At 36.4% G+C, this 13,779-nt stretch overlaps 1 protein-coding gene across 2 annotated transcripts; it reads right to left on the bottom strand.

Annotated features, from left to right (window-relative positions):
* LOC109714363 lies at positions 5,399 to 10,872 on the bottom strand. 2 transcript variants are annotated; one of them, XM_020238958.1, is made up of 4 exons: positions 10,434 to 10,872; positions 6,375 to 6,586; positions 6,013 to 6,280; positions 5,399 to 5,915 (listed from the first exon to the last, which is right to left on the bottom strand). In XM_020238958.1, exons 1-4 carry the CDS (start codon positions 10,722 to 10,724, stop codon positions 5,619 to 5,621), a joined length of 1,068 nt encoding a protein of 355 aa, XP_020094547.1. In that variant the 5' UTR covers positions 10,725 to 10,872; the 3' UTR covers positions 5,399 to 5,618. The 2 variants fall into 2 exon arrangements, with proteins under 2 accessions (XP_020094547.1, XP_020094546.1); XM_020238957.1 differs by lacking the exon at positions 10,434 to 10,872 and adding an exon at positions 7,847 to 8,614.

Here is a 13,779-nt window from a genome sequence, read left to right as displayed (position 1 = left end):
CCTCCACTTCATCTAACCTCAAATTTCTCTCTAAACTCTCGCTCTCTCTGCCTCTTCACATGCATTTCTAATCTAAAACTCTCTTAATCTCTCTCACTCTCTCTAATATCAACTCTCTCTGACTTTCACCTCAAATGGCTCTCTCTAAACTAAGCTCTTTCAATTCAATCTAAACATAAATTTCTAATGATTGTTGAAAAGGTAAAAGTATTCGTATTACTGATATATTATCTAAAATTAATTGATGAAACAAGCATATTAATTTTATATTTTCAATAATCTTAAATAATATGACTGGGCTAACCAAATACTAAAAATGTCAATTCTTAATAATCGAATAAGCAAAACTTAAATTCTTAAAAACATCTTCTTTCTGATAATCTTTTATGGCGTGAACCAAATGCACTCTAAGTTTCAGCACAGAAAAAAGTTATAGCTTTATCACCACAGAACGTAATAGAGCATTTTTCGCACTTATGTTTCTATATGGAATTCCCCATCATAAAAGTATTGGACTATCGTGAAAGCATGGATTTGTTAAAATAAACAAAAAATAAAATAAAATAAATTGTTCTATCACCGCAAGATGTTGTAGAGCATTTTCGCACTAATGTTTCTATATGAAATGTCCCATCATAATCTACACAAAAATATTGGACTGTCACGAAAGCACGTAGCTGTTAAATCATTGATTTAAAAATCTGATCAAGCTTCCTGTACCGCTCGATTAAACCTTGATCTAGTTTATAAAGTAGCTCGGTTCAACTCTTTGAATAGGATAAGTCAAAAAATTATTTTGAAATGTTCAAATTGGTTATTCAACCAACGAACCAATAAACCAGTCCGATTTTAATCAAACAAGCCGAATTTTTTTTATCAAGTCATATTATAATCCAACGGCTTAAAATCCACTTAGGTGATTTTGTTTTCTATTAGCATATATTAATCTTATTAAAAGTAAAACTTGAAAAAGTAATATCTACTTAATTTAGTTTGAAACTCAGCATTTAATAATTAAGTATGATAGTAGAATAATAATACATATATTTTTATATATAATAAAATTAAAAATAATAATTAGAATTTTATGACATACTAATTCAACTAGTGATTGACTCACTGATTGAACCAGTCACCTTTAACCTAGTAATATTTTCAGATCGCTATTTAACTAGATTTTTAAAATATTGATTAAAATAAAAGAGGGAAGAATTGATAGTGCTCAAAATCTTTTATGCATGGGTGTACATAAGATGAAATTTTATGAAGTTCAAGGTGGTGGGCCTTTACACATTATGATGAGTGCTAATTATAAATTTCTCACCATTATTATCCAACATTAATGTGGTCCTTAATTGAAGCAACACACTCAGCACAAGCCAGTACCAGCAATCAAATACTTGTTTTTTTTTTGGGGAAAACTGTCACACCCCGGATATCACGTTCTCCGGGTACGCCGACAAATCCGCCGTATGCAAAGAAATTTTTTTTGTATACGAAGCGAAACTGTAACTGTACCTGTAATAATACAACACTACAATTAGTAGTATAGAGCTGCTAGGGAAATAAAACATTAGTATATAATAAACATGGATCAGTACATACACAGTATCCTAGTACAAAAACACTCGCTCCAGCGAGGTATAACATCAGTATGTAATGAACCAAAAACTACAACTACCTGCAGCTGGTACTCCACTATCTCTGGCTCGTCTGGTAGGGTTCTAACTCGCAACGCCCTTGCCACGATCAGGATCAGCAACAGCCGACGACGATGGCTCTGCAAAACAGAAAGGAATAATTGGGGATGAGAACTACTGTAAAAACAGGTAGTCCTCAGTGAGTGCCGCCCTCAACATCATCGGTCCACCCACTAAGTCTACAGAAGGAAATAAAGATAGTAGGAAAAGCTGGAAAGCAATCTACAGCTACATGCCACTACTCTATCATGCTCTACACTAACCAACTGTAGTAAAAATAAATCCTGACCCAATCTCACCAGGGACTGTGATACACCCGTCCCGTCTGTCAAACCTACACTAACAACCACCACGCTGGATAGTTAGTGGAGAGCAAGTCCAACCAAGGCGCAACGACACCAACGCAAAAGCACAAAGCCCGACTCCGGAGTGGCACTCGTGGGAGCTACCCAACCGAGTATACAAGCATATCTCTGTCGAGCTCAATCAGGCTCTCACATTCTATAATCAAGTACACAGGGTCAAACTGGTCTACCAACCACAAGTCACGTGCCCTCGGCACAATCTGATGCCAAAACAGCAATCCGGGTCCACCGTCAATCCCGACGGCACCCAACAGTCCGGAACAATCTAAACTCTACTGAAAAAAAATAGGCTCGGCATTCCAGCACGAGCGTAACAGTAAACTACACTATCTGGAGTATCCACCACACTGATACTGCGGCGATACAAAAATCATAACGACTCCTAGAGCTAAATTTGGTAGTGTAAACAGGTGACAAATCCATAACGCTGATTTTCTCCTATGTTATATCCAAATCCAACATGTATAATTTATCCATAATAAAACTAAGCTCCAAATTCAGTTTAGATGTCCACAACATGAAAGATCAAGAATTCGAGCTATTTACACGTGAAATGCATCCACCAAAATATACATGCCGACAACGAGACATTAGGAGTAGAATCCGATGATAAACCCACCTCGAAACGCTAAATCGGCACCGGCGCGACGTTGAAACGGTGGAATCACACGCTCGCTCGGCCTTCCAACGCAGCCACCACAACACTCGTGTGCTCGAATGGCTCCGCGGCGCAACGTCGGCGACAAATCAACTCCACCCGAGCTCCTCCTTGCTCGGCCGATGCTAGAGAGAGAGAGGTGAAGAAACCATAAAAATCCATCTCTCTAACCCTCTACAAACATATACGCAGTGGAGAGGAGTGGGTGACACAAACGAGGTGAGAAATGACTCATTTGCCCTCTCACCTACCCTGGTGTACCGGTACACGGGCATCTGTACCGGTACACATAGCAACCCGAGAGCAGCTGCGCGGAAACAGGCAAAGTATACCGGTACACGTCCTATGCTGTACCGGTACAAAATGTGTACCGGTACAAAATGTGTACCGGTACACCCCTGATGCTGTACCGGTACAATAAGCAGAAAATCTGCTATTTGCATATTTCAAATGCCAAATCCTGCTCTCGCGTCCCCGCTGAGTCCGTTTTGTGTCTACTTCGCGCCAATGTGACTCGGACTTGTCCCAACACTCTACAGACCTGTCGACAAACCTCTCCTGCTAAACACCAGGGATATCACAAAAACTTCAAATACCACTCCTGTGGTTTCGCACATTTTTATTTTAGTACCCTGTGATTTAAAGTGTATCAATTTAGTACCCTGTGATTTTATTTTTCTCTTTTCGTCGGCTCCTCTGTTAATATTTCGTTAAATTATATATAAAAAACTTCAGATGCCTTACAGGGTTTATCAAATATTCAGTTTAGTACCCTTTAGTTTTAACTTTGTCACTGATTTTTCTTCCTCCGTTAATATTTCGTTAAATTATATACAAAAAAACTTCAGATACCCTACCTAGGTTTATCGAATATTCACTTTAGTATCCTTTAATTTTTATTTTGTCACTAATTTAACGAAAAAAATTAGTAAAATGAATAATAAAAAGAAAAAAATATAACCACAGGATACTAACTTGATACACTTTAAACCACAGGGTACTAAAGTGAGAAAGTGCGAAACCACAGGGGCTAACTTGATACACTTTAAATCAGAGGGTACTAAAGTGAGAAAGTGTGAAATCACAAGAGGGTATTTGAAGTTTACCTACAGAGTACTAAAGTGAGAAAGTGTGAAATCACAAGAGGGTATTTGAAGTTTACCCATTTTTTTTCTGTGTGCCTAAAAATCATATATAAATGTTCAAACATAAATACCTCTCCCAGAACATCTATACTAATTTATGAATCCCCAATAGCTTGCTGACGTGGCGTGACCTCCTTTTTCCAAAACCATTCCCTCCTCATCTCCCAAAACTGCTCCCCTCTCATCTCCCAACTCCCGAGACCCCTAATCTTCCAAAACTGCTCCCTTCTCATCTCCCAACCCCCGAGACCCCTCATCTCCCAAAACCGCTTGCCACCCCTCCCTCCTCCCCCCTCATCCTCAAACTCCCCGCGGTACTCTCCAAACCCCTCATCTCCCAAAGCCCTACCCCGGCGGCAGCGCTTCCCCCCCTCCCCCCCACGTCCTCTTTGCCGCGCTCCTCCTATCCCTTCCTCTCTTCTCCCTCGCCCGCCACCTCGCTTCCCTTGCAGACCTCGCACCGATGCGCGCCTATTCTCTCCTTTGTCGCCCCTCTCCTCTTCTCCTTTCTCCTCAGTCATCCTTTTACTGATTTGTGTGCTCTTTTTTAAAATTTTGTTTGCCAATTAGTTTAATTTTTTTTCACTTTTAATGCTCATCTAAATTTGTACTTATCTTAGTTTTGTCATTGAGTTAATATATGTCATAGAAATTAATTTGGTATAAATTTTATTGTATAAGCTCATTACCTTTAGTAATTAATTTGTTTTTTTTAAAGATGCAAATGACATCGTATTCAAATGATATTATTCTTTTGAGCATTTTGTCAAATAAGTGTTCTTTTTAGTGTATTAATTTTCTAACAAATTTATGAGAGCAGTGAATATTATTTTGATCTAAGCCGTGGATAGAGGCTACAACTTCTAAAAATATTATTTCTCAATTTTTTTTTTGTTGTACATTACTGTTCATGAATAAGTCATTTGAATTACGCAAAACTTGATGGAGTAAAATTATAAAAAAAAACTGATTAAATTAGCATTTGCATCAACAAACTAAACATAGTATATAGACTGTTAGCTTATAGATATATAAAAAGTGGGCTTTTACAATTTAACGGCAGTTAAAAACTAACTATTATTATTTTTAAATTTATTTGTATGACTATTATATATTCCTTCATACTTTTTCTTCTATTCCTTTACATTCCGTACTAATTCTCTGATGGCATGACAATTTAGATGTTCATAAGTAGATGCAATAATAATTGGCTTTTAAGAGAAATCTAATTTGAGTTAGGAAAGATGATAGGATAGGTAAATATCTTTATATAATTATTTAAATATAAATTTGAGCCTCTTTAGTTTTTCTTTCATTATTTATTATCCTTCATAATATTTTAAATATTTCTTCTGTTTCTTTTTAACGTTTTTATTTATTTGTTAAATCTGTAGTATGTAGATTTTTACTAAAGCATTTTTATCCGCCGCATCGCGTGGATCTCTATACTAGTATATATTGTTTAACAATAAAAGAAACAGCTAAGATTTTAACACTACTTGTCCCGACATAAATAAAGGAAAAAACAAGAAAAAAAAAAAGAATTGGTAATTGAATTGGAATAGTGTGTCTTAGTTCAAAGGAAATAAAAATTTACACATGGTAATCCATTGTATAATTTAACAATCCAAGTACAACTACAACCCTCAAGTTCATTTAGGATGTATCCCTGCATAAATCCTACACCTAATTTGCACTATATAAATAATGAACACCAATTCCTGTGATGTTTGCAGGAACTGATCATCCTTCATTCCGAAGGAGGGTGCGAAAACAATGCTTTGAGGACTTTATCTCCTAAACCGGGAACAGATGTCAGGAAATGCCCGGTCCCAGGGAGTTCGTGGTAATTAATCCAGCTGTGGCGGCTCGCAATGTGTCGTTGCAACACGACCGGCACGAGCCCGTCCTCGTCGCCTTGCCATACGTGGACAGGGAACGGCGGGGGGGAGAGATCCATCGGGTCGAAGTCCCACTTCCCGAACATCACCTTCATGTCCCGGTAGAACGACTCGTAAATGCCTTGCTGTGTGGCCAATTGCCTCCTCTGCAGGGAAACCGCGTAGCACCGCAAATGTTAGGGTAACGTATTACCGAGGCATATACTTTCATTGTTTATTTAAGAGACAAGAAGAACCAGAAACCTTGTCGAACGATCCGTCGGCGACGGATCGAGTGCGAAGCTCTTGGTCCAGTTTGTTGGGCAGGTAAGTCGTGCCTTTGACGGCGGTTGAAGTAGGCAACCAGCTTTGCTCCATCCACCAATGGAGTATCGAAGGGGCGTAGTACGAGACACGCAATGCCCATTGATCTCCGAGCTCTTGTTTGCTATAAGCTTCATCCGCGAGGTCTCTGGGGAACCCGGGCCACCTGTAGTTTATCACAGGTGCAAGAAGCGCCGCCCCAGCAATCCTGCATCACATCAGATTGGTTAGCCGTTGCTAGTCTTATAAAATAACCGCCGCAAAAGATCCCTTCCAATGGGTGCAAAGTAGAAGGCACTAACCTTTCGGGAAAGTACTTTAGCGCACCCCAAACAGCATGGTTTCCTAACGAGAACCCGACCAAGTAAAACTTCGGGCCCAAATCCAATGCATCAGCAAGCTCCGTCAGATCCGATGCTGCGCTCCTTACAGAACGGTTCGGATTCGCATCGCTCTCACCGTATCCAGCTCGATCGAACCCGACCATGTACACACCAAGTTCTTCAACTAATTCCTGTTTACACGAAAATTAACAACGTCACGACTCACGACATGGTAATGGGTGGCAGGGTTGAAAAGTTTCTGCAGACTATTTCAAAAAAGATTCAGTAAGCATCGGAATGATAATTCTGAAGCAATCTATTTTGCGAATTATCCACTAGCGGTAACTATTAACTATCTCCAACTACTAATTAAGAGTCTGGCTACTATACTATCGATAATACTGAGCGTTTGGTACTATCGAGTTTTCCACCATTAGATCTATTCTTTTAATCATTTTCATCCGTTAAATTATATTATTCAACCAACTACCCATTCAAGCCTAGAGGACCACTATTATTCTAAGCGCACATCTTTTCATTCAAGAGCTGAAAATTTAATAGCACAATGCACTTGATAATATTAATAATATAGTAGCCTAATTCACTAATTAATTACAATAATTACATAGGGTCATAAGTTCATAATTTTCTAGCCCTAGTGAAAAGAGATGCCTACATAAGTACATGCTTTTACGCATTATCTTTGTGGCATTTCGCCAAACAGCTTTACTTCATCAAATATACTTCACCAACCTCGCATTTCTCACCAACCTTAACCAAACCAACATGATCCAAAACAAAAAAATTTGGCAACATGTTAGGTCACAGTAGGTTTGAGCGAACGCATCAGGTTGGGTCAAAGGGTTGAGCAAATACTACTTGACCAAGTAAAATGTTAGGTTTAGTTTGAACTAAGCTTTCCAATCCGGTCCACACCAACCATAGAAATGCAACCCCACCTAACTCTCTCACACCAAATCCCAAACCATACGGAAAGCAACTCATCAGATGCATTATTAGCCATTATCCAAACTTCAACATAGTCGCAATTACATCAATTACATTCAACAGAACATAATTGTACAAATTAAATAAATTTTAATTTAATAGCTTTCAGATCTATTAATAACATATCTTTTCTTAGCATAGATTAATTGAGCGGCCGATAAAGTGCGTTGCCTACGGAAAAAGAAAAACTCTAAAATTGTGGACACGGTCCGTATTTATCATACACTAAAATTTTAATAAAATTTAAAATATTTGATAAAAATATATAATTAATAATTAAAATATTTTGTAATTTTAAAAAATTAATATTTTATATTATTATGCATCAGCAACACACATAATCTGTATCGTACCGTGCCGGCAAGTTTTCGAATTCGTATCGGGACATTTAAAATCTTGTCCTAGAAAAAACCCAAAATCCTAAAACCCTAAAACGGTCTCACCGGGGAGGCGCGGAGCGTGGCCAAGCGGGAGCTGGTGAAGCCGTGGGAGAAGACGATCTTGACCCTGGCGTCGTGCTTGGCGACGCCGGACTCCGCGTAGGCCAAATGCCGGCCGTCCGATAGCCGCACCCTCGGCGCCGTGACGGGCGGCCCGCCGTCCGATCCGCACGGCCGCGACGGCGGGGGCCGGATCGCCGTCAGGATCCTCCCCAGCGAGCCCCTCACCACCGTCCTCGCTAACGGCGCCGTCACCGCCGTCAGGGTCGCCCCCTTGCCCCCGCTCCATATCGACCACGGCGAAAGGGAGAGCATCATCGCTTCTACGCCAGCGATTTGACGGTGATGGTGACGGTGACCGTGACGAAGATAACGAGGGAGAGGGAGAGGGAGAAGAGGGAGAAGAGGCCAACACGCGGATTCCGTGGGTTTTTTGTTTTTTTCTTTTATTATTATTATTATTATTATTACTTTCACACCTACCTACTTCCTAACGCAGTTAATAATGCTAGAACTTGATATGACACTTGGTTTTAGTTTGAAATTATGAACAGATTGCGTAAGGTGATGTTAGAAAGTACGGCAAAAAAAATATTTTATTTATTTTCGCATGTAATATTATGTTCGGGATAAGCCAGTTATTATTTATTTTCTATTATCCCATCGAAAAACGCAGAAACATATCGTTACATATTTTTTTGCCGATTTCATTTTATCTATCAGTATAAGATTATCTCAATATCAAACTAAGTCTTAGAGCATATTATTTTGATACTATATAAAATAATTGTTGTACTATAACAGGATATATTTTAATCCTAATTTTAAAAATTAAATTTTTATTTGAAAATAGTATAGTTTGATGAAAAATAAACTAAAAATATGAGATTAGAAAAGTTGTTAATAAATAAATATAAAATAAATTGCGGCATGTGAAAATCAAATTTAGGTGCTGTGCATCTCATACAAGAGCACCATCTAAAATATATTTTAAAAATTTATCGATTTCATTTGAACAGTTTGATACTTCAATAATACATTTCTAAAATTTATTATCTTCAATGGGCTATCTACATATAAAATTGCAAATCACATCAAATAATTAGTATTTATAATCTAAAATGTTATGGTTTTTTTTTTTATATATATGATATATTTGATCCAATCAAAATGTTCTTCTCCTCATAGGATCCCAACCTTTTCCACCTTTTAAGTTTTAATTAAGCACATTATTTTAATGGTTGAATATGCCACGTCACAATCAGGAACAAGACATGCATATTCAAAAGTACCAAATAAATAAATAAATAAATAAAATATCCAGCTGTAGTTTCCACTTAGAATATTCATATTTTATGTTATTGCATCTCTAGTTTCGTTGTAACCAATGATTAATATCGCATTCTTGACGAAGTCTAAATTTAATTATATAAAAATATTTTAGATAAAAATAATTAATTAAAAAATTTAAAAAATATTAATAAAAAAATAAAATAGTTCAAGGGTCCATTTCAAAGTGGCTTATAGTTGAGGGGTCTCTCTTACAGTTTTTTACTTGTATTTCACTTCTCCATTAGAGGAAGGAGCCCTAATTAATATTTGTTACTTAGATAAATTATAGAGCCTATGGAATCCAATAAAATAAGAGTGACATGGAAACCAAGTACTTCCTCTGATTGTAGAGAACGTGGCCCCCATAATTTTTTTTTATTAATCAAACTAATATGAAAAATTAGAGTCAACTATATGTAGAACTAGTCCAGCTAATTTGTTCTAAATTTGAGAAACATTTCATGTGGTAATTAAGAATTAAGAATAAAATAATAACTTCGCAAGTAAAAAAAGCAAAAAATAATTATTAAATTTATTGAGATAAACGATTATTTCACCAAATCCTTACAAGGTCCTCTACGCGTTTTTGCTTGGTTCATGATGGAAAAAGTGGTTTAGACTTGAAAAAAATATATGTAATTATTATTTTATTTAATTTTGAACAGTTATGATCATGTGAATTATTTTGTCTAATTATTTTAAAAGTTCGCTGTGGTGCTTCTGATAGCACCAAAAATATTTGATGTTGTCAAGTTTTCACGGTTAAATTTATTTTTTTTATCATTATTTGTTTCTTAGATCATATTTTTCAACGCCACTCAATTTTAGAAGACTCATATTATCCCAACCGTCTAATATTATCAATGACTTGATGCTATTAATAGTGTAGCCTAGTTATTATTTATAAGTTGATAGTGGGTTAAAATTTGAACTCTTTTATTGAGACTTTTACTCCAACCGAACTTAACGTCTCCCCTACACATATTTTATAATCTCCGTATATAAAATTAATTAACAGTAAGAGATTGGTTCACCTAACAAATTCTCCTAAGCCCCCACCAGCCTAAAATTTAAGATCGGCTCAATACCTTATCTTCATGGAAAGTTAAGTTATCGACAAACTCAAACAATTTATCCAAAAAAAAAAAATAAAAAAGAAAAAGTAAATCTATTATTGTAAATACTATTGTAGTCAGACCATCTTTAATATCATCTTATCTTATCCAATCCAATTTATTTGCTTAAAATATATTTTGACCTGGGAGGCGCGGAGGGTGTCGGTGCGGTTTCCGGTGAAGCCGTGGGAGAAGACGATCTTGAGGCGGGCCTTGTCCTTGGGCACGCCGGACTCGGAGTACGCCAGGTAGCGGCCGTCCCTGAGCTGGATCCTCTGCGCCGTCACCGGCGGCCCCCCCTCCGATCCGCAGATCCTCGGCGGCGCCGGCTCGACCACCTTGTACAGCCAGTTCGCCATCGACCCGATCGCCGGCTGCACCACCCCGCCCTTCCCCCCCTCCCCCCATGTCTGCCACAGCGACACCACGTCCATCCCGCCCCAAACAAGCAAAACAACAGCAAGCAGAGAAAATGTGTACACTATATATATGTATATGTATATATGTATATAAAGACGATACGGAAAAAAAGACGATTTTTGCTAAGGATGTTGGGACGAGGAGGAGGAGGGAGGGAGGGAGGGAGGTCAACAGGGGGGGTTGTGGGGAGCTCATTGACCGTGATGTGTTTTATTTTTGTTGGGTGAAGCATTCAAAAATATAACTCGGTCCAGTGCAGCTCCAGCTGTGGCCCATCTCGCCTGGCTCGGCGTTGAACCAACCCAATAGCGCCGCGTGCGTCACTCGGCCGTCACGCGGTCGTATGCGTCGGAACCGTATGTCTCTTATGATACCTTGCGCTTATGCGCGTTGCCGAGAAGTGCTTTTGACCTGGTAGACCTCGCAGCTAGCGGCTGTGCCTTCTGCTGGGTCAAATAAAAAGACTGTCCGCCTGCGCTTCACTCGGCTTTAATTAGACGGTATTTTATTCCGTGGCGGAAGGTTAAATTGGATCGAGTCATATTCAAAATAGAGTGAGATTGAATTAGACCGAGTCATATTTAAAGTGGCGTGAGGTTGATTCGGCCGAGTCATAATCGAGATCCGTAGGCTCGCTGTGTCTGTACGCTTTAAGTGAATTAGTTGCATATTTATAATAACTTGATCTTTTTGGGATTAATAACCAGTGCCAACGATCCGACAGCTTCTATAGTTTTTTTTCCTTTTTTTGCAAATAAATTTAGTTGGAAAAAATAAAACGGCTAGTATTGAAATTAGTAATCTCGGATATCAACTATCAAATTTTTTATTGGGGAGGAAATTTTGTAGTGTCGGTATCTTGCTATTGTAGTTTTAATCGCTTTTTTTAAAATTATTATTGTTATTTGTTTTTTATTTTCTTTATTGAGGTTCGTTGTCTCACCTTTTGTAGCTAGATTTATATTCCAAATGAATAAAGTGTACAGTGTGCTATCTTTTTTCTCGAAAAGAAAAAATATATCAAACTCTTTGCGACTTGTGCTAAAGCCGGTCGGTGTTATACATTTATTTTTAAAATAGAGTATCTTATATTTAAAAAGATTACATTAATCGCACTATTGATCCCTACCCTTTTTTTATACAATTAGTTCTCGAACTTTTAGATTTTGTTTTAGTTAGATTTCAACCATTTAAATTTTTATATTAATTTTGATAGAATAGACTTCACCAGCTTCAATAAAATTCTACCTATTCAATAGATCACGGTCATAATTCCATAATTTCTGGTCAATTTCTATATACTGAATTTTTCGAATTTTCAGGATGGCTTATTTGATGACAATAATACTTTTAGAAAAACAATGGGCATCATGTGTGAGATCGGCATGCTCATAGACACAGAGGGCGATATTAAGGATGGTAAAATTGGGCTTGACGCAGCGAGTGCGCGTGTGGGAGAAGAAGTTAGGGACCAAAATAAAAAATCAGTAAATATTAGGGACTAATAGTTAGATTAATACTAATTGCAAAAAAAATAATTGGAAACCAAAATAAGAAAATCAAGTAAATCTTGGGGTTCGTTGGTACAATTAAGCGAAAAATATATTTGGACTTTGATTTTTCTTTGAAGCAAAAACTTTTATTCAGTGCTTCTAATCTACCAATGCATGCTTCTCTAGTTAATGGAAAGTCTTTTAAATTTATCTTTTTTTGTAAGTGGGTGGTAAAGTTTATAAAATAATATAATAGACGTACTCTTCGCCTCAATTGAAATTATAAATTACACAGCCATTTTAGTTAATGGTATATAATATAATCTAATTATAAAGCTTCAAAATCTTATTTTAAGATACGAAAAAATAATTTTAATCGAAGCTAGGTTCACCTTATTTTCAATTCTCATGCTTAATTATCAAAATTGGGATATAATAAATAAGTTTTTTTTGTACTTTAAAGTCTTATAAGATTATCTGAATGACATGTGATGAAAATGATTGTATATATAATAAATAACTGCGATTGAGAAGAGGAATTTATTAAACTATTTGATAAAATTTAGAGGATTTAATTATCAAAATTGTAACTTTTTGCAAAAAAGCTAAAGGTCAAGGGGCTCTTCATACATTTTTCTCTTCCATTTTTATTCTCCAAAAGGCTAAAAACCTAGTGAAATAATCATCAAATGAGCAATTTTCATAAATCTAACAAATTTTTATGAAAATAAAAATAATCAAATAACAATGGTAGATCGCACACCTAATAAATTAAAACTTTTTTTTAAAAAAAAAAAAACCATACTAGCTACAAGCTATAAAACGGGAAAAAAAAATCCTAAATAAAAAATTCAAAAACAGCATAAATTACCATTTTATTCTGGAAGAAATAGTTGAGGGTAAAACCATCATTATAAAGTTAATTAATTTTTAATTCCCTTTTCATCCATACTTATATTTTAATAAAGAAAAATCTATAAAATTTTAAAATTTCCGAGAGGCATAAAATTCTATACATTTTTCCAGATGCCATTTGATAGCTAAATTTGTTGTGCGTATACGCTGAGGAGTGACTACGTACGGTATGGTTGTTAAAGATGAATGTTCAAAAAAAAAGAAAAAAAAAATCCTAAAATTAGTTTTCTCGTGAAAGCACACGAACTTGAAAGAATTTTTTAGTTCGAACAAACCTTTCCTAATCAATCATATGTCTCCCACTTTCTCGCTAACACGGATTTCAAAGGTTAGGTTTGGTTTGGTATTTTCGAAAAATCAATATCATGATTATTAGGAAAAGCTTCACATAATCTTTTAGAAAAAGTATTTTTTGATTTTCAAATGAATTATCAGTGAACTACATATGTAAATTTTGAATATGTACATAATCTCATAAAATAATAAATTATTTTGGTCAGTAGGTACGTACCACTTTCAAATGAGAACACACACACACACACACACACACACACACACACAAAAAAACCATTCCATCAAGGAGGAATTAATACAGATGACCTATAATTTTCGGAAGCATCTGTCATTATTTATTTGATTCAATAGGAAATAAATAAATAAA

The sequence above is a fragment of the Ananas comosus genome, linkage group 8 (genome assembly GCF_001540865.1).
Source record: "Ananas comosus cultivar F153 linkage group 8, ASM154086v1, whole genome shotgun sequence".
Lineage (NCBI taxonomy): Eukaryota > Viridiplantae > Streptophyta > Magnoliopsida > Poales > Bromeliaceae > Ananas > Ananas comosus.
This window is presented reverse-complemented; position numbering and strand designations above follow the sequence as displayed.